This window comes from Maniola jurtina, chromosome 20 (assembly GCF_905333055.1).
Source record: "Maniola jurtina chromosome 20, ilManJurt1.1, whole genome shotgun sequence".
In the NCBI taxonomy this organism is placed as follows: Eukaryota; Metazoa; Arthropoda; class Insecta; order Lepidoptera; family Nymphalidae; genus Maniola; species Maniola jurtina.
Genome location: NC_060048.1, coordinates 4,711,626 through 4,737,265, shown reverse-complemented (window position 1 = coordinate 4,737,265; position 25,640 = coordinate 4,711,626). Strand labels below are relative to the sequence as shown.

Sequence of the window (25,640 nt, the reverse complement as noted above, 5' to 3'; positions counted from 1 at the left end):
AATTTTTTTTATTTTAAAATATAGTGGAGGTTATATAAAAATAGTTATTCTAATATTTAATAATTATTGGCAACATTGTTGTTTAGAAAAAGCACTTTGAGATTTATGTACGTTTCTATCAAGAACGTACAGCGTCCCAGAGTATTCTGTCATTATACAAAATGCGACACTAGAAGCTGCATCAACTGCTTTGCTAATTTGTTGAACTTGGGTATCAACAGCTTTTCCTATATAGACAGACTATCTCAGCATATTGGTGACGGATTGTGTGAGTTGGGCCTCGCCGCTGAGCCAGCGGTTGTAGTCGAGTCGCATCAGCAACCTCGCCAAGTGCGCCCCGCACGGGCGATCACGGAACGACACTAGAAGCTGCATCAACTGATCTACTAGTTTGTTGAACTTAGGTATCAACAGTTTTTCCTATGGAGACAGACTATCGCAGCATATTGGTGACGGATTGTGTGAGTTGGGCCTCGCCGCTGAGCCAACGGTTGTAGTCGAGTCTCATCAGCAACCTCGCCAAGTGCACCCCGCACGGGCGATCGCGGAACGACACTAGAAGCTGCATCAACTGCTTTACTAGTTTGTTGAACCTGAGGAAGAAAAAATTGATTATTTGAATAAAATAAATATGTGTATAAGCCAAGCCGGCTAAAACTCACCTTTTCGTCTGAGTATGCCCGACTAGTTTTTAGTTAGTAGTTTTAGCACGCTTATCTTATTTGTAATATCACTCCCAATAGTTTGATCTTTATTTTTAAATAAAATCATCAGTCATTTACATAAATGAACCATTATTTATTTATGGGATCAGTAAAATGAGACATATTTCATTTTATTATTTATCAGATCAGTATGAGCCGCATTTATAGGATGCGTATAAACGAATCATTTATTTATCGGGTCAGTATAATTGAACCATATTTATTTATGGGGTCTGTATAATTGAACCATATTTATTTATCAGATCAATATGAGCCACATTTATCGGTTGAGCAAACAAGCCATTTATTTATCGGGCCATATTCATTTATCAGATCAATATGAGCCACATTTATTGGATGAGTAAACGAGCCATTTATCCATTTATTTATCGGGTGTGTATAATTGAACCATATTCATTTATCAGATCAATATGAGCCACATTTATCCGATGAGTATAAACAAGCCATTATTTATTTGTCGGGTCATATTTATTATCGGATCAGGATAAGTCATATCTACCGTTCGGAATATCCTCGCAAGTAATAGTCCTCCGCCTCCCTATCAGCAACTGCTTCGCTCATGCTGCAGAAGGAATGGCACAGTTTCAGCAACTCCATGATGTTACAGAACACTGGATTGTTCAGCGAGTCCAATAAATCACCAGACTCGTTATCAGACTGAAAAAAAATTAAAAAATAATACATATTGATTCAATTATACACTCATTGAAAAATAGTTCCACCCGTTTTATAATGGTTTCAACAGAAATTTATTTATTATCCTTAACAAAAAATATCTTCAATTTTTAAAATGCTTAGGCTTAATTTTACTTTGACTATACTCAGACAAGTTAAAACAAGAAAGACATATCATTACACATATAAATCTGTCTTTATTAACTCTGCCTTAAGTCTATTTTTTTTCCTCTCTCGTCTGACTTTACAAAGATTAGCCAATGTCATGTTTGCAGTTATTTTATTTAAAACAAGTTAGGGAAACTATACAAATATGGACCCTGTCTGTGCCGGCGCTCGCCGACACACGCACGGCACCCCCTTATAGCGCTTTCCAGTCAGTTTTAACAAAAAAAAAAATACTCCAAAAAGACAGAGCACGCCCGCCAGCTAACACCAACACAGACGAAGTCCGCCTGTCTAAGCTCTATAGAGTACACTCATAGTACACTATATGGTTCATTATATTCTGTTGTCTTTAGTCAGATTGGAGTCCATTTCGAATTATTTAAAAAAAAAATTATTAATGTAGTAGAAAAGTATGCTGTATAGATTTCAGTCTTAGACCAATATCTGAATAGCTTTTTGATTGCGGTCCGTTTTTAATTATATGAAAATAAACAAATTAATATTACCGAAGTAACAGTCAAGAACGACTGGCTCAATATATCGGCGAGGAACGTGGCGTGAGCTTTCTTTAGTTTTTCAAAATCATTAGTCTTATTGACCGCTTCCATGAGACGTGAATAGTTTGTCTCGAGCACATCCGCTTGAAGGTAGTGCTGCAGGTTGTCCATCAGGAACATTAATTTGTTGTGTAGTTGACACATCGAAAATCTGAAAAAAAATTGCGTATATCAGGACGCGCGGGAGAAGTGAAACCTCTTGTTACAGAAAATGTGTCTTTTTTTAAAATAAAAAAAGCGAGCAAACGAGCAGGCGGGTCATTTGATGTTAAGTGATTACCGCCGCCAATGAACATTTGAGGAACCGCCGATGCGTTGCCGGCCGGCCTTTCAGGAATTTGTTGGTCCGCCCCTTGAATTGTAAGTCTGCTATCTTAAATGTGAAAATGGTTACTCTTTTCGTAATCATCACCCCGAAAAGTTTCGAAAATGTCAACGATATATTTTTAAATTCATGTCATATTTTCCATTTGTTTATAGGTTTTACAAAGCGCGTGTAGATCGTACTACGTGTTCTTTATACAAGAGGCGGAAAATGTTGCATTATGCAAGCATTTCTGGCGCGAACAGCAAACGCAGAGGCCATTTCATTTTTATGGTCCTCCGGGCCGGATATTTTGGTAACAACTCAATTATGTAGATTATTATTTACCTCGTGGATCGTTTATAAGTCTTCCAAAGCGCGTTTAGATCGCACTGCGTGTTCTTAATCCGAAACAAGAGGCGGAAAATGTCGTTGTATCACGCGAGCACTTCCGGCGCGAATAGCAAACGTAGAAGCCATTTCATTTTTATGGTCCTTCGAGCCGGATATTTTGGCAACAGCACAATTATGTAGATTATTATTTACCTCGTGGATTGTTTATAAGTCTTCCAAAGCGCGTGTAGATCGTGCTGCGTCTTCTTTATCCGCAGCAAGAGGCGGAACATGTCGTTGTACCGCGCGAGCACTTCCGGCGCGAACAGCAAATGTAGAGGCCACTTGAAGTCGTACTTCAGAATTATGCTGGACCATCCGTCTGCAACTGATAACAGAGAATTTTCGTTTCTTCTTTCGTTTCTTGCGCAGTTATGGTACACTTTACTGTGATGATACTGGTACACTTAGTGTGATACTGTGATTTCAGACAAAGCCGTGTAGTAGTTTTTGTGTGAAGGAGTAACAAACATACACACACACATACATACACACTTTGGCCTTTATAATATTAGTGTGATAAAAATTTAAAGCATAATACCGGTGCTGCTATCGTCCTCAATCGTCGAGTTGGCAGAGATATTCGGCTTGACGTACGGCAGTTCGAAGCTAAACTTCTCTATATCGGCACTGTTGCTGAGGAAGACTGCTCGCGCTGCCAGTTGGAAGGCATGATTCATATCTGCAATACACAATTTTTAAGCTTAGCAATATGAAGTGGCATGCAAGTCATAGAGGCATAAAGGCACTCCTTACCCTAGTTGTAATAGCTCAAAGCATATTTTTCATTTTGACCGGCCAGTAAACCTAGCTTATGCTTACCTTGGCTTCAAAACCTGTGCACGCCACTGGCAATATGGCCAGAAGCTTCGGTACTTAAGAACTAGAAACAAACTACAGGTACCGGCAGTAAATATTGCACATTGAACTTAAGAAAGAGATTTCTGCTTTGTAGAGCATACTCTCTGCCACTCATACCTATGTGACGTTTCGTCAGTCTCAACGACAGAGACAACGCTTTCCGAAACCGTATCTTTTTCTAACGTTCGATGTGCACTAAGTCCTGCGGGGTTCTGTATAAATACCACCATACCGTTACGGGGGTTTGTTTTGTTTCTGGTTATAAAGAAAAAAAAGGCCAAGTGCAAGTCAGACTCGCGCACCGAGGGTTCCGTACTCGGATATTTTTTCGACATTTTGCACGATAAATCAAAAACTATTATGCATAAAAATAATCAAAAATCTTTTTTATAATGTACAGGTAAAGCCCTTTCATATGATAATTCACTTGGTAATGTTGTCTTACGTCTGGTCGAAGTTCTAGCGGTAGGCTTGTCAAGCATAGGCGCGGTGAGCCTCAACAGTTCTAGGAACAGTTCTCCTCGCCCCAGCAAGTAGAAGTCCTTCATCAAACGCAGCTCGTGTAAGAGTTGCGCTTCTTCCACGGCCACTGCCCATAGGTGCTGAAAAAATTACTTGAATAAGTACTGAGTAACCATCGTTTGACACTGACAGTTGGCCTCGTCCACAAGTTCAAAGTGACTCAGAGTGCTATGGAGCGGGCTATGTTGGGGATCTTTCGGGACAAAATTCGTGACCGACATAGCTCAGCCTGTACTTAGTATGTACTAGCTGATGCCTGCGACTTCGTCCATGTGGATTTAGATTTTAAAAAAACCCGTGGGAACTTTGAATCTCTGAGTTAAAAAGTAGCCTAAGTCAGTCTCCAGGGGCTTGATGGCGGTAGAATGTCTACAATGTCACGATCACAATCACCTCTGATTGGTTGACGCTCGCTCACTATTGGCTACAATACATTGTTGCAACAAGAATAGCATAAATTTAGCCAATAACAACAATTCCGATTGTAACAATGATTCATACAGGTTTTACGAGAGTTTTTAAGAGAATCTGTTAAAAATAAAATAAAATTAAAAAATTAAAAATAAAGAGGATTCATGACCCCTGAGCTATTTTTGAGCAATTTTGACCCCTCATATTTTGTTTATCCCTGCATTTATAATAGAATAGTGATGCCTTGTTCTGTTTCGTACCCAAACGGATTTTTGGCGCCATTTGGTTTGCATTTAAATTATTATAAGTAAAATATTCTTTATTGTAAACCAAAACATAGAAATGAAATAAGAGATTTTCGTACAATAAGCGGTGTTATCGCTAAAATTATTATTAGTGTGTGTGTGTGTGTTAGTTAGTGTGTGTGTGTGTGTTAGTGTGTGTGCTTTAATTTTTAAGGGATTATTATGCTTCTTAACTATATCATCTGGACTTTTTAAACATGTTCGTTTTAATTCTTAAGACAATTTTAAGAGATTCTAAAATCTTTTACAACTGCCTGCTATACTACTAAGATTGTGTAAGTATTCATCTCAAAGTGATAATAATAATATGTTAATGATGTAACATATAATTAGGCTTCATTAAATTGTATCTCTTATCTCTTCTCGGTTTTATCTATACTTATAATAAAACTGTACCAGCACGATTTCTGTGCATTAAATATACTTACTTTGAAAATTATTTTAGTCAGAGGAAGCTTTATTATCGATATACAGCCCAAAACAAAAATCGCACATCAAGCGGCCGAACGGATTTGAATGCAATTTAACATATTTGTAGCTAATACTCGGAGAAAATATATAAGGCTAATTTTATCCCGAAAATCAATAGGGTTCCTTCGTGGTATAGGATCAATATTTTTTTAAATGTTCGTTTTATACTTTAGTGTAAATCTGATGAATTATAACGATACAATATGTAACTCTTCAAAGGACGTAACAGCAAATCGCATCACTCATAAATCACTCGCATACCCTGGATATATCCCGAAAAATCAATGCGTTCCCACTGGATTTTAAAAACCTACATCCACGGGAACGAAGTAGCGGGCATCAACTAGTAGGTACCTACTACGTTATATGCAAACATACTAGGAACGTAATGAACCCTGCCCTGGTTATTAATCACACAATGTAATGGTTTTCTTGGAACAATAATTATGCAATGGGCTAGTGGCTACCATACTCTCTCGCATACGACTTACTCAACTAGTACGATTTTGACTCTTGGGTTTAAGATAATTTATTGTATTATATACTAATTACTAATAGTAGCCGTGACTGACGGACGCAAATTCCCTTCCCAACCTTCAAAGACGACCATCAATCCATCCATTTACTGACTTGGATCAACATTGCTAATAACCGCTTCCTAAGAAAGGATTTTCATAAATTCTGTCCAAGCGAACCGGGGCGGGGCAGCTAGTCTATTTATATAAGCATACAAATAACTAAATGTTTTTCCAACACGTCATTGGCGGAGTAAATTGCGTCCAATTGGTGTAGCTGCGTGCAATTAAAACAAAATTGAATTTAAGCAGCTCATCATCAATCCATTTAGTAGTTAGTTGTGGCTTCGCAAGAGATGGCAAAATTAACGACACAACAATCATGAAGGTGACTAACGAATTGAAGAATAAAAAGACAGAGCTACATGACGAAAATACAGAAAAAATAACGGATGGTTCGTTGAAAAATGTAGATTTCGACCAGCTCCTGTCTTGGACGGGAGAATTTGGGCTTTATCAAGTGTTGCTCATTGTCTTTACATGCCCATTTTACGTGTTCGGGGCTTTCGCATACTTCACTCAACTTTTTATGACAGAAGTATCGGCAGACCACTGGTGTTGGATACCAGAATTGAAGAATTTATCTCCTATAGAGAGAAGATCGCTTGCCATTCCACAGAACACGAATGAAGGGTTTGGATATTCTCATTGCACATCATATGTTGCGAATTGGACTGAAGTCCTGGATTCCGGGCAGAATATAAACTCATCCTGGCCCACAGAACATTGTAAACATGGATGGGAATTCGACAAATCACAAATCCCTTATCCAACAATATCAAGCGAAATGGGATGGGTTTGCGACAAAGACAACTACCAAGCAACAGCGCAATCTATATTTTTTGTAGGCTCAATTATCGGAGGGCTGTGTATAGGATGGATTGCTGATCGATTCGGCCGCTTGCCAGCAGGAATCGTCGGCAATTTAATCGGATGTTTGGCAGGCGTATGCAGTGTATTTGCTAGAAATTTTGTGGAATTCTGCATATGCAGATTTTTTATGGGTATGTCTTACGAAACTTGCATGATGATGATATATTTACTGGTACTAGAATATGTGTCACCGAAATACAGAACGATAATAGCGAATTTACCAACCGGTGTATTCTTCACTTTGGGAATGATTGCATTGCCATGGTTGGCTCTTGCCTGTGGGAATTGGAAAACTCTCGGATTATTAACAAGTCTACCAATGGCATTATCATTACTTGCCCCGTTTGTAATACCAGAAAGTCCGAGATGGTTACTTTCGCGAGGTCGAGTCGACGAAGCAATATCAAAAGTTATGAAAATCGGACGAGTTAACAAAAAAGAAATTCCTGAAGACGTTATTCGTCAATTTGAACTATCTATGAAAACGAAACCGAATGACAATACCAGCAGCATATTAGAAGTTTTTAGAATACCTTTGTTAAGGCGAATGTTGATTTGCATATGCATAGAGTTTATGTGCTGCACGATAATTTTCGATGCATTACTGCGGAGTATAGGGTCGTTAGCCTTTGATTTCTTTTTATCATTCACAATACTATCTGCAACTGAATTCCCTTCGTTACTAACGGTTTCTTTTGCATTAGACTTGATTGGTAGAAAATGGATATCAATTGCTATGATGAGTTTGTGTTGTGTTTTTAGTATTTTGACATCGGTCGTTCCGAATGGTTTGCCTTCGGTATTATGTGCGGTTGTAGCGAGATACGGCGTAAATATTTGTTACATGGTCGCTATGCAATGGGCGGCAGAAATGTTGCCGACGCCAGTAAGAGGATCCGGTACCTCGGTAGTTCAAATTTGTGGATACGTAGCCACTGTGATATCACCTTACATAGTATATTTGAAAGTGTATGTCGCAGGCCTTCCTTTAATAATAGTCGGCATTATTGCTGCAATAGGGGCAGTTGCAGCAATGCTCTTGCCAGAAACAGCGGGTAAAAGTATGCCGCAAACTTTTGAAGAGGCCGAAAACCAAATTAGAGAGAGTAAGTTTTTCGATGTTCCCTTTTTACGTAAGAAGCAACGATAAATAATAGAAGAAAGAAGAAAACTTTTTTTATAGAGTAACATTTTTTTTTGTAAATATTTAGTAGACTATAAATAAAATTAAAGGTTAATTAATATTTAAGGGGTTTCCTTACCTTTGTAACACATTCCTTGATTTCTCTGACAACACCTCTCAAGTTACAAACTTCGAACACTTCAGGAGTTTTTAGTTTTTGTAATTTCTCGTGAAATTCTGCTTCTTTCTCTTCCCATATTGTAAATCTAAAAAATATATTAGGAAGTTCACGACGGTAGCGTCTTGTAACAAAACCTCGAGGTTTCGACTTGATTGGCAGGCGTCAAATGTAAACATTTGACGCAAGGTAGCCTACGAATCGACTATTTTTCTTTGATTTCACGCCACTCATAGCCTAATATTTGACATATCGTCGATTCATGATCAAACCGAGAGCTTCCCCACCCTGGTTCACTGTCTTAAGTGTGAACGTACCAAGACATCATAACAGTTTAAATATGGCGATATAACAAACAAAATTACGAATTAAGAAAATTGAGATCGAGTTTAGTTTCAAGTTAACACGTTTGTTTAGTATTTTTAAGATTATTATTTAGAGTTTTTGAATTTTAAAAAGTTTTTGATCTTTATCAATTCAAAAACTCATTCATTGTTTTACAGTTTCCAACAATACAAGGAAGTGGAACTGGAAGTTAGACTGTGACGCGTCATGCTTTATGTCAGACCAAATCTCAAGGTCCTCTAAAGCAAAACGGACCAATGTGTTTTGCCAGACCAGATATTCGATAATTTATCCACATGATTTTTAATAATCTTATTGGTCTACAGAACATATTTCCGATCCGTTTCAGTGATAAGTACCTTTACAAGCCATACCTTCTAGAATCAGCGTTAATCTTCTGCAATGTCAACATAGGCCTGTTAATAGTAAAACTATTGCTCTTCTTAACTTTTTTAGGGTCAAAACCGAACAGTATGACCGTCTTGCCAACAAACAATATCTCCTGAGCAAGTGAGAGTGGTATGAAATATGGTATCATGTTAGGATTCAGATTATACCCACAATCTAATGGTGTTTGTTGGAGCTGTAAGAAAAACGACTATATTAATATTTCAGACTATTTCGAGACTAGATGGCGGGTGAGATCTCAAAATATATGCATAGTTTTGAGAGTTGATGATACTTTGTTCTATAACTTTTTATTGCACTTATTATTTAGTATTTTCCAACTAAAAATACTTTTATAAGTAGGTACTTACTGTCGAAACAAGTGATTTGTCACCAGTATTTGCTGTTAATTGAGATGAAGCAAATGTATCAGAAGCGTCATCCTTCTTAGTTTGATACACAAAAAACTCTTCATATGGATCTCTTAAATGACCATATAAAAGCCATGTGCAAAGTTGATTTATAAACACTGTGTTGATGCAGGAAAATATTCTGTAAACAATATAAATATCTTATTTAGTTTTAAATTCTTCTTATAACCTGTCCTTGTGTTTTTGTGGTATACCATATACAATACATACATATATAAATTTGATACCTACATTGTTACTAGGTAAGTATAATTTATTATTATTAGGTGGATGAAAGTATAATAATAATTGTCGACCTTTATGGCCACTCAGACCTTGCGGCGAATTTTAATTTGGGTAATTTACTAGACGCGTGAGATCGCTGTGATACCTGAAGTTTGCTTTCTGTGCAAATTCAAATGAAGTTAAGTTCAGAGTGGCCATCAAGATTGGCTGTTACTGTAAGTTGTTTGATTGACTAGGTACTTACTGAATAATAGCCTCATGTACTAATTGATTGCCATTCAAAATATGCTGATGTACGAGACTCAATATTTGACAACCAGTCAGCCTCCTTCCTTTTATGGTGCTAATAATCCTATTCAAGGTGTTAAATAGCCCTTGAAACTTTTCTACATGGCTGTATACAAATGACAGTGTGTAATTCTGGTTGCCGATGACGGAGTCTTCTACTTCTTTTAAAGTCTTTTTGTATGACTGCAGGATTTCAGATATACCTTCGCTAAGTGCTTGACCATACAGCCCATAGGATCTGTGGTCTGAGGCTAATAAAAAAGGGTTCTATTTAATACAATAATTTTCTTTAAAAAAAGTAAGTCTTAGTTCAAACTGTGACTTTCAAGCAAAAAGCCGGTCAAGTGTGAGTCGGCCTTGTACATGATAAGTTCCATGACCAATACAACAATAAACAAGGAATAACTCCTTTCATTTTTTATGGCATAACCACAAATTCAGTTTTCAGATATTTCCCTTGTGGAGCCAGGAAATGTCAATTTGCTTTGTTTAATCAAAAAAAAATTAGACTATAGCTGTTACACTATAACAAAGTTTTACACACACAATTCATCACACTAAAGTAACTAGTACCTAGGGATATTTCAAATAAAAAGTGTGTTCAAAATTAGTATGACACTGGAAATCAAGTAAAAGATGTGTAGTATTTTACATTGAGGTTCAAATAGAAGAACTGTCATCATCATCATCGTCAACCGATTGACATCCAATGCTGAACATAGGTGTCTTGTTGGGATTCCAGATGCTGAGGTCTACGCCACCTGAATCCAGCAGCTTCCTGCAATTTATTGTGTCCACCTAGTGTGGGTCTGATAACACTTTCCAGAAGGACTGTACTGACTGTTTGTTCAAACCTGTGAGAATTTTTCTAGAATGGAAGGATGCCTCCAGTAAAAAGTTTTGAATTTTGTGATGACTCTTAGCAATGTCACATATTCTATTATATACTTCTGCATCTCCCTCATTTGCGTATGTAATGGGTTCAGGCTGAAAAATAAACATAAATGTCTATAACGACAAGACAAGTTTTAAGGGGTAAGTAAACACCTAACAATATATATGTAAGGTCCATTATTAAATCTACCACTAGTTCATAATGCCCTACCTAACCGAAGAACTAGCAAGTAACTCGGTGGTTCCTGTTTTCATTGAGTAGGTTCTGCTTGTAGGCTTGTAAAATATGTTTTATTTAATTTTAATTATAAGTTCTAAGGAGCATGGAGCTGGGAGCAAGTTTATTTCTTTAATAAAAAAAACGTTTACCTGAGATATATTTGTACTTTGAGAACAATCCCACAGAATCAGCAATGCATCATGTATCATTTTATATTGTTGGTTTTTAGTATTTTATTTCCTTTTTTGTTTTGGTCGCCAGGTGGTTGGTAGTTTGGTTTACACGTTCTTGGGTGCTGTGCTTCTTCTTGTTTAGTGGGTTTTTTTTAGTGTCACACTGTACCGAACCAGCGTGATGCTTTTGCCCATGTAGCTTCCTCTTCAATCCTTAACTATATTTACAAAGTACTCTTGAGACTGTGGTCCTCAAGTTTGTAGAGGGGTTTTCATAGAAATATTGGTAATCAATCATTCATGCAGGGAGGATTTATTATTATTTCTTTAAATCTTGCTTTACTCTGATTAGCCAATGTCAAGTTTGTGATATTTTCAAGTTATTGAATTTATACAAGTATGGACTCCGTCTGCGCCGGCGCCCGCCGACATACGCGTGGCGCCCCTTTAGAGCGCTTCCCACTTCCCAGTCAGTTCCACCACCAAAAAACACCAACTAACACAAAAACCAGCCACTCTTAACAAAAAAAACACTCCAAACAAGCACAGCACGCGCGCCAGCAAATGCCATCACAGACGAAGTCCTGTCAATCAATCAACAGTTTGACACGCTATGTAGCCGCTTTAGTCTATGGTTTCAAAGACTACCGACCTTTACTTAAATAAGTACATAACTACAGTGGATTTGCGACTGACGACCTGTTCTTGAAGCAACTTGATAAATATGTAAAACAGCAGCAATAAGCGTCATGTGAACACACTCGGAACCTGTGCTCGGAACAATGTTAGTAGACATCTCTTACATGTCAACACAGAGACCATTTGACTTCAAATTGGCACAAAAAATTAAGTCAAATTTTGTATGGCAGACCATTTCCAGCGTAGTTATTTATATTATATGTCCATTTCAGTGGCAAAGACGTATGATTATATATGTTATGTTATGACGAAATGACATTTTACTGGAAAAAAGGGCGGGAAACTGCGTACATAAGCGGACGTGAAATTTTCTTCCTTTAATTTTTTAATACAATTTGGAAAGGGATTGGTGTTGTTTTATAGTGTAAATATTGTAGTTTTAGTGACATTTTCATAGTAGATAGCTGTATATATAGGTAAGTTTTAAAATTTAGTATAGTTTAAATTTCAACGTTATGGACATCCGGCCCCCCGATCCAGGGGGGTCAAATCCTTCGGGATCATTGGATAATACATCAAAAATGGATATACTAATAGCAGCGGTTGAGTCGTCAATGGACACTGATGCATCTGTCGTGTCCAATGTCGACAAAACTCTTAAAAGGAAAATATTCTCACGCATTTGTTTAACATGTAATAAACGAAAAAGGAAAACAAAAACTAGAGATGGAAAAGAACAGTACAGTTGCGATTGCAAGTTTGAAATTAATAATAATAGTAATAATAACAAGGCGAACCCAAATCCGACATACCCTACTGAATCTACAAACCCCACCGATAATAATGGAACCTCCTCACTACCAACTCGAGTGCCAATTGGCCGTACTTATTACCAACAATCCGATAGTGCCCCATATGTAGTGCATATACAAAAAGAATGCGAAAATAGTGATGGCTCAACAACTCTGCATCCTATAACTTTTGGTCGCTTTTTAAAACATAATAAATTCAATGGTGTTGTGAACGGAAGCTTGAAACGGGTAGGAAGGAATCGCATTAGTATGGCTTTTTCTTCCTACTTGGATGCCAATAATTTCTTGACAAACAAAATTCTTGAATCCGAAAAATATAGGGCATTTATACCTACTTTTAATGTCACACGCATGGGTGTAGTAAAAGGTGTACCTAATGACTGGTCCGAAGAAGAGGTATTACTTAACATGAGTGTTCCACTTGGTTGTGGTCCAATCATTAAAATAAGGCGGATCAAAAGAAAAATCGTTGTGAATGATACAAACCAATTCATTAGTACTGGGACAGTAATAATAACCTTTGATGGCCAAATTTTACCTACCCGGGTATACATGTGTTACACGGCTTTACCTGTTGAATTGTATATTTATCCGACTGTGCAGTGCTACCGGTGCTGCCGTTTTGGCCACGTGAAAAATCAGTGCAGGTCAGTGCCAAAGTGTTATAAATGTACCCAAGGGCACTCTGGTGATACTTGTCAGGTGGAAGAGGAGGATTACCGGTGTTGCTTATGCAAGGGAACGCATCAAGCTATAAATAAAAAATGTTTAGAACATAACAGACAAAGAGCAATTAAAGAAACCATGAGCAAAAGTTGTATTTCTTATATGGAAGCAATTAAAATGCATCCACCAGTTTCAAACATGTCATATGCTGAAGCTTTGTTTTCAACACCTGTATCATCCTCTCCACCACAGGATATACATGGTCCTCAAAAATCCAACATTCCATCCACTTCAAACTCAGTGCCTCATTCATATAAAAAAACAGTCTTCGCAAAGCCAAGATTACCCTCAAAGCCTAACAAAGGCTATGACCACTTTGCCCACTCAGAAATAATAAGAGATCCTGTTTTACCTAAACAGAAGTTTAATTTTAATAACAATACTGAAAATAACATGAAAATGGCAGACATTATTAAAATATTGATTCAATTATTATCACAATCGAATATAGTTACACCGTCCCACGTTGCCACAGTAATTGAAGCCTTATATCAAATATCTAATAATAATGGATCACAGAGCCAGAGTGATTCAGTGGAATTGCTTGAGTCTCAACAGTAGAAAACAAGACTTAATACATCTCATAAATAAACATGATCCTTTTCTCATCTGTCTCCAAGAGACATGGTTGAGAAAGGAATTTTTATTCAAAATGCCGGGGTATGTTTGTCTCAGGGAAGACAGACCTGATGGGTATGGTGGAGTGGCTATACTCATCAAAAATACTCTGACATTCACACCTATCACTCTTCCTGTACATAGCGATAACTTGTCTGTTATTGCAGTTATTGTAAATAGTATATGTTATGTATCTGTATATTTCTCTCGTCCTAATAATGATATATTTAATGAAATTAGTGAAATTTTTAATTTTTTACCGAAACCATTTTTATGTTTAGGGGATTTTAACTCTCATCACGAATTATGGGGTTGTGCCACATCAACCTTCTATGGAGAAAAGTTGTTAGATTTAATAAGCTCCCATAATCTGTGCATTTTGAATACTGGGTCTCCCACTCGGTTGGCACGGACACCTAGTGCTCCTGATTTGTCCATTTGCACTCCTGATCTTGCTTCATCTCTCATCTGGTCTCCCGCTGAATCTACTGGTGGTAGTGATCACTACCCTTTAATCATTACTTTCCCTTTTGAAAAACCTCCAAAACATGTAAGACAGCCACGCATAAAACATAAACTGATAGACGCTAAATGGAGTCTGTATAGTGTAGCTGTAGAAAAGAAAATCAATAATTTACCAGAAATTAGTCACTCTAACATATTAGAATGCTCACAAGCATTATCTACAATATTAATTGAAGCTGCAAATGAAACTTTTCCTGTAAAAAGGTGTGGTATGGAATTTATTCCATCACCACCATGGTGGGATGTAGAATGCACTAATGCAGTTAAACAAAGAAAAGAAGCAGAGAAGCAATTTTGCCAAAGTATGACTGATGACAATTTTGAGCGTTACTTAGAAATTGCTAATACTACTAAGGAGCTACTTCGGGTAAAAAAATATGAAGGGTGGCACAGGTTTTGTAAAACCTTAAGTCCTAATGTTTCACCATCAATTGTTTGGCAAAATATAAGAAGGTTTAGATCTGCATTTAAAGATTCCCAACAGAATAAAATATCTCCAGTTCTAGCAGAGCAAGTCATGGATCGTTTGGGTCCTCCTTATGTACCTGAATGTCCCATGGCCTTAACCCCCATATTGTCTAATAATTGTAATGTAGATTTAAATTCGCCATTTACACTTAACGAATTGAAAGGCGTACTTTCAACGACTAAAGACTCTGCACCAGGTGAAGACGGAATTCCTTATTCCTTCTTATCGAATCTTGACGACAATGGTCTCAGGTACTACCTTTCTTTGATCAACAACGTTATGATGGCGGGTATCGTCCCCGAATCCTGGCGGTCCCAAACTTTGATCTTATTACGGAAGCCGAATAAACCGAGTTCAGATCCAACATCGTATAGACCAATAGCATTATCGTCAGTATTAGCTAAAACTGCTGAACACCTTATTAAAATCAGGCTGGAATGGTTTTTAGAACATAATACATTATTATCGAGGAACCAGTTTGGTTTTAGGAAAGGTAAATGTACTATTGACAGCTTAAGCATTTTTACCACAGACATAAGACTAAGCTTCTCTAAAAATGAGTCATTGGTTGCTGCCTTCCTGGACATAAAAGCCGCCTACGATAATGTAAATATTTCAATTCTAAAACATAAATTGCTTGCCCTGAATATTCCTAACTTATTAATTAATTTTATTGTAAATATGTTGTACGAAAGATATATAAAGTATTCGCTAGATTCGGTCGAAGATGAATTTATTTATAGAACTGTATGGAAGGGTTTGCCACAAGGTTCTGTTTTGAGCCCTATTTTATATAACATTTATACTTACGATTTGGACATTTCTGTAAATAGATATGCAAATGTGCTTCAATATGCAGATGATTTGCTTTTGTATGTTGCTGGGCCATCCTTAGATAATGTTAGTGAGTTGTTAAACTTAGCGTTAAATGCCTTAAAATGTTGGTTACATAATAATGGTCTAGATTTGTCACCATCTAAAAGCTCTGTTGTAGTATTTTCTCGGAAGCGAAATCTACCATCTCCTCATATTAATTACAATGGAATTCCGCTAGCAGTTAAAGATCAAGCGAAATTTCTAGGTGTAATATTAGATTCTAAACTTACTGGAATTCCACATTGGGAATATGTTTTATTAAGATGCGAGAAAAATTTGAATATTTTAAGGTGTCTTACAGGAGTATGGTGGGGTGCTCATCCTTTTACAATAAGACTGCTATACAATGCTTTAATAAGAAGTGTTTTAGACTATGGAACATTCTTATTACATCCTGGTAATAAAACTGCAGTTAAAAAGCTGGATATAATCCAGGCAAAGGCTTTGAGGTTGGTTACGGGTGCGATGAAATCAACTCCAATAAAATGTCTTCAGGTAGAATGTTGTGATCCGCCCTTATATCTAAGGAGACAGTTCCTTTGTGATAAATACTTTTTCCGTACATTACAGCTAAGTTCTCATCCTTTGTTTTTAAAGATACGTCAACTTGCTTATCAGGTTGATACCGGTAACTACTGGACTAATAGGGATTCTCCATGTCTTGTAAACAGTCTTAGAAAATATGAAAGTTTGGGAGCTCCCACCCATCGAAGTATTATTCTTCCTCTATATCAACACAACTACAAGGGTCTTATTACTGTCCCGGAAATTAAATTCGACATAGGATCCAAATTAAAAAATAACCCTAACTCAAAACAGGAATTTATAAACATTCTCAATGATAAATGGCCTGACTGGCATTATGTGTTCACGGATGCCTCTAAACATGAGGATAAGAGTTGCGTTGGCATTGGGATCTATCATTCACAATATAAAGGTATACAACAAGTTAAACTTCCACCTGAAGCTTCCGTTTACACGGGTGAATGTTATGGTTTACTTAAAGCTTTAGAATATGTTTTAATTTTAAAGATACCAAAAACAGTCATATTCTCTGATTCCTGCAGTGCTCTAGAAGCTATCAATAGATTTCCATTCAAATCCCATAAGCAGTCTTCAATTGTTTTTGGCATTAGAGATCTTTTATATAAGTGTTCACAGAAAAATTGTGATGTTGTGTTGGCTTGGGTTCCAAGCCATGTGGGCATTCCCGGAAATGAAAGAGCTGACCAATTGGCAAATGAGGCGATACGTGTTGGAGATACTGTTCCATTCACCAATTATTGTTCTGATTTGATAAATTTATCCAAAGTATATTTGTATGAAGCGTGGGATGGGGTATGGAGTAACGATGGTTCAGTAGGTAAACATTATAGAAAAATTCAGACGTCCATTCCGAGGAAACCATGGTTTAGCCAGTTAGTTTTCTCAAAAACTGTTACTTCTATTCTGTGTAGAATGCGCCTGGGTCATGTATGTACCCCGGCGCATTTACACAGGATGAAAATTGTTCCCGATCCTCACTGTTCCTGTGGGGAGTATGGGGATTTGAACCATGTTTTCTTTGCATGCACTCTATATGATCGAACTGACTTTCTTGCTAATCTCGAATCATTGCACATTCCATTTCCTACATCTATATTATGTTTGTTATACACAAATTCATTTAATGTTTACAAAGTTCTATCTTTGTTCATAGAACATAATGATATCAAGATATAGTTAATGTATAGTTACTTATATTATATTATTATTTATGTATATGTTTAGATATATGTATATTATGTAATAATTAAAAAAAAAAACCTTATCTTTTTCCTTTCCAATTCCAAATCCCGATTTTTCATTATTTTATACATAATATATAGTTTCCCTAACTTGTAATTATAACTACAAACCTGACATTGGCTAATCTATGTAAAGCCAGACGAGAAGAAAAAAAAAAAAAAAAAAAAAAGAAAAAAAAAAAAAAAAAAAAAAGTTATGTTATGTATAGATATTATTTCTTCCTCAACAAAGAGTATGTAATGTAATCACTACGTTGTTCCTCAATGTTTAAAAAAAAAGTGATGCTCGACCCCTATGTCCATTATACAATCAATAAATTATTATTTACAATACGCATCGGCCTCATGGGCTTTCTGTCATGAGCACTATATTATTAGTATTTTAATTTTTTCTTTATCAATACGGGTTCAATGACAGTCCGACAAGGCTCTTTTGGCACTTGAGTGAGGGCGCAGTTGTCGCTTTATGCCATAGGCATTGACCACGCGCCAAAAGAAAAAGCCTTGTCGGACTGTTTCATAGAGGTATAAGACTGTTTTCATTTTATCGTTAAGTTGGCAGTTTTGATTGACGTAATACGACCATCTGTGGTAAAATCACAAAGAGAGCACCTAGATTGGTAATGATAAAACCATAGAGTAAGATAAAACGAAACAAATGAAGTGCGGCGACCTCGGCCATGCAACCTGCGTACGCGCCGCCGTTAAATTGATTTATATTATGTTTATGTAATAAACAACAATAATTTAAAATATAATATGAGAAACTCTTTATTTAATTAAATATAAAACCAATCTATGTATTCAGAATCATTCTCATAACATTATGTGCATTTTTCCAAACAATGGCAGAAGCTTGTAGGCTTGGGACTTTATCGGAGAGAAAGACTGCATGCACACAAGATGAAAATTATTGTGTTTTTAATGTTTTGAGTGTTTTCATATCTCTTGTGTGTATTCTTGCCGATTTAACTACAGGTAGGTTTCTTTTATGTACTAAGATTTGTTCGGCATTAAGTACAAATTGTGTAAGGAACTACACTGTAGTTTTCTTCTTATTTTATTGATAACAAAAAAAAATAGTGGAGACCCCACCTATAAAATCAAACAAAATTGTTTGTTCTTTCAGATATTTTAGTGTTTGCAGAATATTGTAAGGATGGTTATATATACTGGGCGTTATCAACATTGATATTCATACTGTCTCCTAATATTTTGATTAACATTTTTTCAATGAGATGGTTCATTATTGATCAGCAATCAAATCTTCGACACTGGATTACACATTGCTGCCTTGTTGGATTACTGGAAAGGTAGCAAAATAAATGGTGTTACTAAGTATATTATTTTCTATCTGTTAATACAATTTTTAAGCAATTCAAATTAACCACATACTTTTTGCAGGTACATAATATTCCTACAAAAAGTTTTCTCCTGCAAAACCTTAGAATCAATCAAAACACAGAAGCTAATCAGTCAAAGGAATGATTTAAGTCTGTTGCATTTTTTGTATATCTTCACAGGAACTGTACCGCAAATTATATTGCAAACATATGCAATAGTTATGTTAAATGAGAATTACCATACAAAAGGTAGAGAACTCTGCTTAATGCTATTAGAATATGTTTTCTTGATTATTAGAAATGATACATTAATATCAAAATATATTATAATACCTTATCCTTCAATTAATCTCTTTTTCAGTTTTTGCATTAGTGGCTTCAATGGCATCTGTGATATGGGGTTGTGTAACATACATTTACAGTATAGCGTCATTTACCACTGATAACTTTAAATGGAGTTCTATTTTATTAAAATTAACATGGCACTTTGGTATATTGGTTGGTCGAATTGCAGGTGTCCTATTATTTACCATAATTTTTGGAATATGGACACTAATTCCTTTAGGTAAGATTTTCTTATGATGTTTGAACATAACATTATTGATCAGCTATTTATATGAGTTTTATTTCAGGTCTCCATTGGTCTGCTATGACTTTCTGGATCATCACACAAAAAACAACTTTCTGTCCAAATAAATTAGAGGAAACATTTTACAATGCTGTAATGGGATTTGTATATTGCTTCTGTTACATTAATTTAAGAGAAGGTCATACAAGATATCGTTTATTGATGTTTTACACTCTTATTGTGACTCAAAACTTTGGGAGTTTATTCCTTTACGTTCTGATATCAGATTTTGAAAGACAACAAAAGTCTTGGTCAATAGCTGCAACTGTCTGTGTAACTGCTGGAACAGTTATTGGTGAGTAAACTTCTTAAAAAAAATCTACATAATATAGGAAATGATGATAATGATGATTTAAATGACAATCTGTTTTCAGGTATGATAGCAATGATTTTATACTATAGATATTTTCATTCTAAGGGGCCTATCCCCTGGAAAAATGCACAAGAAGATGTTGAATTAAATAACAAAGTGGTACCCCAAAATTTTGATAAGAATATCAAAAGTAATGGATTGAATCATGTTAGATCTTTCAAAAGTTCTAATAAAATCACAGAAACCAGGTACATATCTAATTATATTTAATTTGGGTTACTTATTTATATTATTGGCTAAATTTTTCACTTTTATTTTTATTTATTTACAGAAATGATAATAATGTAATCACTCCACAATTACCACAAAACGATAGTGATACAGCAGACAAAAAATTCCTATTAGACCATTGGATTGCCAGATCTGGCACACCAACCTTCACATCTGCTCCTGTTGGGAACCTAAGTATGGAAGTATCTAGTATAGAAATATTTACCATAGAAAATACACCACAATCAATAATAACAAAAAGAAATAATCCAAACACCAATTCAAAAATCTCAAAAAAGAAAATTTTTTCGCCCACGGAACTTACACTTAAGTTGTCCTCGATTAAAAGCTTCGAGAGCTCAATAGACGAAATAACTTCGAATACTTTAAACCTACAAAAACGCCGTGGAATTTGTTCTTCAGATGAATTAAGAGAAGAGCTAACAAAATTAAATTTAGCTGCTTGCAATATTGTTAATGAAACTTTTGCAAAAACTATCAAGACAGACCATAGTTCAGAAATCAGTCATGATACAGATGGATCTAATAAAAAAACGTCATCTGATTCTATTGATATGGATTTGGATTTAAGTTTTAGCGATATAAACAGTTCTGACATAAATACTTTTAATGAAAATATAGTTCAGAAACTTTGTTTAAGTGCTTTGAAAAATATCAAAGTTGGTAATCAAGATGCAGACATAGAAAATATACAAAGAATAGCACTTGATATACTTAAGGAAATGTACACCAAGAAAGATAAAATAAAAAATGGTATAACCAATGAATTAGTCCAATCCAAGCGTGATCTTGACACTCCAACTGAAATTTTATCTGTTCATGATTATGAAAATATATGTGCAGTCAATATTGCAAGAGAAGCTTGGGGTTTAAGATCATGGAATGGATACTGTGACATTGAAAATTGGCTTCACGATGGTAGTGTTGTAAGAGACAGAAGTCGAGATACTTTGACATCAGGTAGTTCTGAAATCAGCAGTTGTCTGTCACAAGAATTAAAGAATGCTATATTAGCTGCACCATCACTCCCTAAGAAACCACATACATATTCAAATGTTTTTGTGAAGTTTGATAGGAGTCAAGAAGATTACGTAAATACAATAATGTGTCACTCTAATGATGATGCTTTCTTAGCTAAACCGTATATGATAGATTCTCATAAAGATCCAAACCACTTAGAACCAATTTTAGAAGAGTTGGATGATTTAGGTGATATTGATATATCTTGTAAAAAACGATTAAATTCGGAAAGTTCTCTTGTTGCAACTATAGATGAAATAAGAAAAGCAACTGTAACAAACTCTCCCCGGAATTTATACCACAGAAGAGAACATCAATGGGATTCACCTCAGTTTTTAACTTCTGAAAAAACAGAAACAAACAACCTGAAGAAATCAATTTGGAAAGAACCTTATAAATTTGATGCTAGCAACATAATGGAATCTCAGCTGGAAAAGGACTGCATATTAGATGTTTCACATGGGTCTAAATTTGAATCAAATAAAAAAGACTTGAACGTTTTACCAATGTCTACAAAATTAAGTTTAGACAACAACATTCAAAATAAAAATATGGTACGGAGACAAAAATCGAATTGCACAAAGAATCAAAATAAAAAACTTAATACTAAATCAGAACAGCAACTGCATGACCTTTCGAATAAAGATATTGACTTCTTATGGCAACTGGTGTCGGAAAACACATTGCCACTCAATTCAGTGGAAAATCTTTCACTTAGTCGCAAAACACCATCATTACAATCCTTGATACAAAAAGAAACACCGTCAAGTGTAGTAAATACATCAGCATCTAAAGTATCAAATATGAAAAAGAATGTTAGGAATAGACCTAGACGAAAGTTTTCTATTTTGAGGGAACGATTCGAACCAAAGGCAAATTTAAATTCTGATGAAGAAATCTTATATCATTGTTTTGAAAATGTACCTCAACAAGATGATTCTAATATTATGAATGTTAAGAATCAGTTTGAATCTCTTAATGATATAAAAAATATTCCATGTTCCAAAAAACAACCAAATACAATTCCATGTGATGAAAAGACTAGTTCTATGATTGACATGAATATGACTTCAAAAAGCATAAAAGAAAAAAGATCTTTATTTATGAAGCAGGTGCTCAGTCCTCCAAGATTTAATACCAAGTTGAGACATAAAGTGTAGTCAAAATTTTTGTAGATTTTTTTTTAAGTTCCTACATGGTAAATTTACTATACTTAATGCAATATCTTTTAAGTAAGTTTAAATATATGTAATTCAACTTAAAGTCAATTTGAACATAGATCTCACTGTAAGTGTAGTATTTTAAACGATAAGTTTACTAATAATAATTAACAATTTACATCCCTGCACATATTAAAAAAAAATATAAGATTCACTATCAAAAAAACTAGCAATTTATGAAATAGAGAAATGTGTAAGTGATTAATCATATCATGTTAAATTAATTGAGCTAATGATCTATACTTATTTTAAATATACTCGTAACTACTCAACTTATTGTGATCAGGAAATATTTTTATTATTATATTAATAACTACAGTAAGTCTTGTGTTAAATAGATAACTTTGAATTTGTTATGGTTTGATGCAATAAACATATTTTATACTTATTATTTAAATACATAATATGTACTTTATTGATAAAATTTAAGCACTAACTTAGTTGAATTCCAAAATTTATTATACTGTGATGTATGTGCCTTTATTTTATAGTATTTTCTGCCAGTATTGTAAACTTTGTAGCTTTTTTAATGTAAATAATAAATATTTTACTCAGTCATGCTTTTAGTTATTTGAGGTTTCATTAATAATGTAATAATAATTAACTAATAAGTAATAATTAATAATATGGGTTTTTTTTAAATAAATAAGTACTTAATTTAATTCAAATATTTATTTTATAAATATTCAATACAGCTGTCATCAAAATGCATACACACAAAATATATGCATAAAATATAAATTCACACTTAAAAAATATTGATCATTAAGTGCATTTATAATACACTTTAATAAATTATTATCAATATAATATGTACCTAATCTATATTGTATATTATATATGTTTATCTTAAAATATTTGTATATAATATCACAATTTAAATTGTTGATTAATTTTGGATTTTGATACAAACAATATACTTAATTCATACAGTCCACATCAGTCTTGTAATTTTTACAATATGTATACAAAAATATTTTTATATGCAGGTTTTACTGTACTTCTTAGAAGATATTTAAAACATTTGTCAAAATATATCTAATATCTTTACAACATAAACACTTACACATAAATGATAAATATAATTCTTAGAACTAATAACAAATGTAATGGCAAAATTCTTGAACTGCAATATATTATAATATAGGCATTAGAAAGCTACATAAAATATCATATATGTATATAGTTACTACTAATTATGAAACAAATCCCCTGTGTCAAGATTTTATACCTGTTCACAGTAATCTTAGAAACTACTGAATGGATTTTCATATGGCTTTTACAAACAGATTGAGATTTAGGTGTATAAATTGTAAAGGTTTAATGGAAACTGACTAAATTATGCTATGATTGTCAAAAAAGTCTGCAAATATCACACTACCCAAGAGCATGCGCAAATGCTGCTCAGTCTGTTAGATCTGTATAAAAAAATGTATGTGGAAATGTTGCTCTTAAATAAATACATTAAGTTCCCAATACTATCTTCAAAAATTAACTCCTAATCAAAAAAGATGAAATTGATAAAATAATAAGGTTTAAAATATAGCTGAAAATCTGTGGATACTTTAGCTAAGTTGGGATAGGTAGCTAGTATAGTATAAAACATCCCAGGCATCATAGACATTTACAGGTCTGTTGTCATTACATTAGTGAGAAGACGTATACGATGAGCGTTGCAAGCTTTACACAGAATGTGACCATCAAGTGGGTAACATCCGCGTCCTTGAGCTTCTGATGACAGTACTAGGCCACAATCCTCGCATTTATAACAACGCACATGGAAACTTCGGTCTAAAGCCACTACTCTTACAGTTTCTTCTTCTCCTTCCTCAGGCATTATTGGTAACTCACATACACAACAGCGTGGAGCAAATTTTTTATGGAAATCTTCAATACAGTGGATCTGATTCATTGCATCTACTGTAAACGGTACACCATCAAGACTTTTACCGCACACAACACAAGTGAAACATGTGGGGTGATATGGTTTACCTGTAGCTCTCAAAATCCTATCTAAAATTGGGTTGTTGCACACTGAGCATTTTTCCAAAGTTTCATAGTAATCTATTTCACAATAAGGATATCCTTCCACTGCATAAAATGGTTTTCCCTGTAAGTTCATATTGCAGCGATGACAACAAAAACATTTGACATGGTATACATTACCCATGGCAGTGCAGCCAGAACTTTCACCAACCACCCTTTGCTCACATTTAATACATGTACCAAAAACATCTAAATCTTGACTGTCACTTATGGACTGCACTAACATACTAGTAAGTGCATCAACTTCTTCCTCCTTTGGCAGTGGAGATTTTCCAGCTGGTATCAGGGTACTTTTATAAGTTTGATTGTTATTGGCTTGTCCCACATTCATAGCTGGGTTTGGATTAATAGGTTCATAAAGTGATTCATATGTTGACGCTTGTGATACTCCATACTCTGGATATTCATTTTGATATATTGCAGGATAAGATGGTCTGTCCTGATTAAAGTTCATAGTAGCTCTCATTAATTCACTATAATTAGAACTGACAGGTGAGGGTGGTGGTATATATTCTTCACTATTATGATTAGAATCAAATGACTTAGGTGGTGAGATATGAAGGGCAGGAGGTGGTGGTGGAGGTGGATTATTGTACTGATATTGTGGTACCACATTACTGTACATAGGTGTATACCCTTTAGTGGGCATGGATGAGTTTTGCTTGAATGGGTGGCTGTGAAGCGACAATTGTGTGATGTTTGCATAATCTTTATGCATTGGATGAATATTACTAGGATGCCGTGGTACGTTACTATACGTTGGTGGAGGTGGTGGTGGTGGTGGCGGTATTACATTGTTTTGTACAGGTGATATTTTAGATGAATAAGAGGGCTCACGTACAGTGTTAACGGCAGCACTACGAGGAACTTGTGGTTGAGCCTTTTTCTTAGGTGGCACAGCTGGTGGTATCTTTTTCACTTTTCCGGGTGAACTCTGATCCTTTGCCATTTGTAGTTCTGCTAATTGCTTTTCTAAGGCGTCCATATTATCAAGGCGTGACATTATGGATCTCGATAAAGATTTTTATCTAATTAAAAAAAATCGCCTGACAAGCCATTACCATGATTACTCCATCAAAACAGAATGTTCATTGTTCTTTAGACAAGCCTTACAATATAGAGAAATTCACTAAGTTTAAATGAATGTGGCCACTTTCTTAAGTCACAGCACAGACTATCTGCACATAGATCAGAACAGTTCACACGTAATTTTTTTGAAATCA

General features: G+C 35.0%; 4 protein-coding genes across 5 annotated transcripts; 2 read left to right on the top strand and 2 right to left on the bottom strand.

The window, feature by feature from the left end:
- Positions 1 to 62: 62 nt before the first annotated feature.
- Positions 63 to 17,992, bottom strand: LOC123875590 (gamma-tubulin complex component 4). 2 transcript variants are annotated; one of them, XM_045921514.1, is made up of 13 exons: positions 17,981 to 17,992; positions 11,081 to 11,429; positions 10,672 to 10,804; positions 9,774 to 10,068; positions 9,245 to 9,425; positions 8,861 to 9,069; positions 8,103 to 8,229; positions 4,129 to 4,285; positions 3,364 to 3,504; positions 2,976 to 3,150; positions 2,075 to 2,276; positions 1,225 to 1,382; positions 63 to 593 (listed from the first exon to the last, which is right to left on the bottom strand). In XM_045921514.1, exons 2-13 carry the CDS (start codon positions 11,138 to 11,140, stop codon positions 434 to 436), a joined length of 1,998 nt encoding a protein of 665 aa, XP_045777470.1. In that variant the 5' UTR covers positions 11,141 to 11,429; positions 17,981 to 17,992; the 3' UTR covers positions 63 to 433. The 2 variants fall into 2 exon arrangements, with proteins under 2 accessions (XP_045777470.1, XP_045777471.1); XM_045921515.1 differs by lacking the exon at positions 17,981 to 17,992 and having other exon boundaries at positions 2,976 to 3,144; positions 11,081 to 11,488.
- Positions 5,861 to 8,078, top strand: LOC123875591 (carcinine transporter-like). Its single transcript, XM_045921516.1, has one exon. It carries the CDS (start codon positions 6,290 to 6,292, stop codon positions 7,988 to 7,990), a length of 1,701 nt encoding a protein of 566 aa, XP_045777472.1. The 5' UTR covers positions 5,861 to 6,289; the 3' UTR covers positions 7,991 to 8,078.
- Positions 17,993 to 18,227: 235 nt separating the features above from the next.
- LOC123875582 lies at positions 18,228 to 22,925 on the top strand. Its single transcript, XM_045921486.1, has 7 exons — positions 18,228 to 18,534; positions 18,686 to 18,869; positions 18,961 to 19,148; positions 19,261 to 19,464; positions 19,532 to 19,822; positions 19,902 to 20,088; positions 20,172 to 22,925. Exons 1-7 carry the CDS (start codon positions 18,402 to 18,404, stop codon positions 22,309 to 22,311), a joined length of 3,327 nt encoding a protein of 1,108 aa, XP_045777442.1. The 5' UTR covers positions 18,228 to 18,401; the 3' UTR covers positions 22,312 to 22,925.
- A 250-nt stretch (positions 22,926 to 23,175) lies between these two features.
- On the bottom strand, positions 23,176 to 25,619 carry LOC123875596 (lipoma-preferred partner homolog). The gene has a single exon (XM_045921523.1). It carries the CDS (start codon positions 25,418 to 25,420, stop codon positions 23,996 to 23,998), a length of 1,425 nt encoding a protein of 474 aa, XP_045777479.1. The 5' UTR covers positions 25,421 to 25,619; the 3' UTR covers positions 23,176 to 23,995.
- Positions 25,620 to 25,640: the final 21 nt, after the last annotated feature.

Excerpts from the sequence above, each read along its gene's own strand:
- LOC123875591 (XM_045921516.1), top strand. The coding sequence starts at position 6,290 with ATGAAGGTGACTAACGAATTGAAGAATAAAAAGACAGAGCTACATGAC.
- LOC123875590 (XM_045921514.1), bottom strand. The coding sequence starts at position 11,140 with ATGATACATGATGCATTGCTGATTCTGTGGGATTGTTCTCAAAGTACA. Across the intron at positions 3,505-4,128 it reads CGCTAGAACTTCGACCAGAC|ATATGAATCATGCCTTCCAA; the intron begins GTAAGACAACAT and ends TGTGTATTGCAG. Across the intron at positions 594-1,224 it reads TTGCGAGGATATTCCGAACG|GTTCAACAAACTAGTAAAGC; the intron begins GTAGATATGACT and ends TTTCTTCCTCAG.
- LOC123875582 (XM_045921486.1), top strand. The coding sequence starts at position 18,402 with ATGGCAGAAGCTTGTAGGCTTGGGACTTTATCGGAGAGAAAGACTGCA. Across the intron at positions 19,465-19,531 it reads ATGGACACTAATTCCTTTAG|GTCTCCATTGGTCTGCTATG; the intron begins GTAAGATTTTCT and ends GTTTTATTTCAG. Across the intron at positions 19,823-19,901 it reads AACTGCTGGAACAGTTATTG|GTATGATAGCAATGATTTTA; the intron begins GTGAGTAAACTT and ends ATCTGTTTTCAG.
- LOC123875596 (XM_045921523.1), bottom strand. The coding sequence starts at position 25,420 with ATGTCACGCCTTGATAATATGGACGCCTTAGAAAAGCAATTAGCAGAA.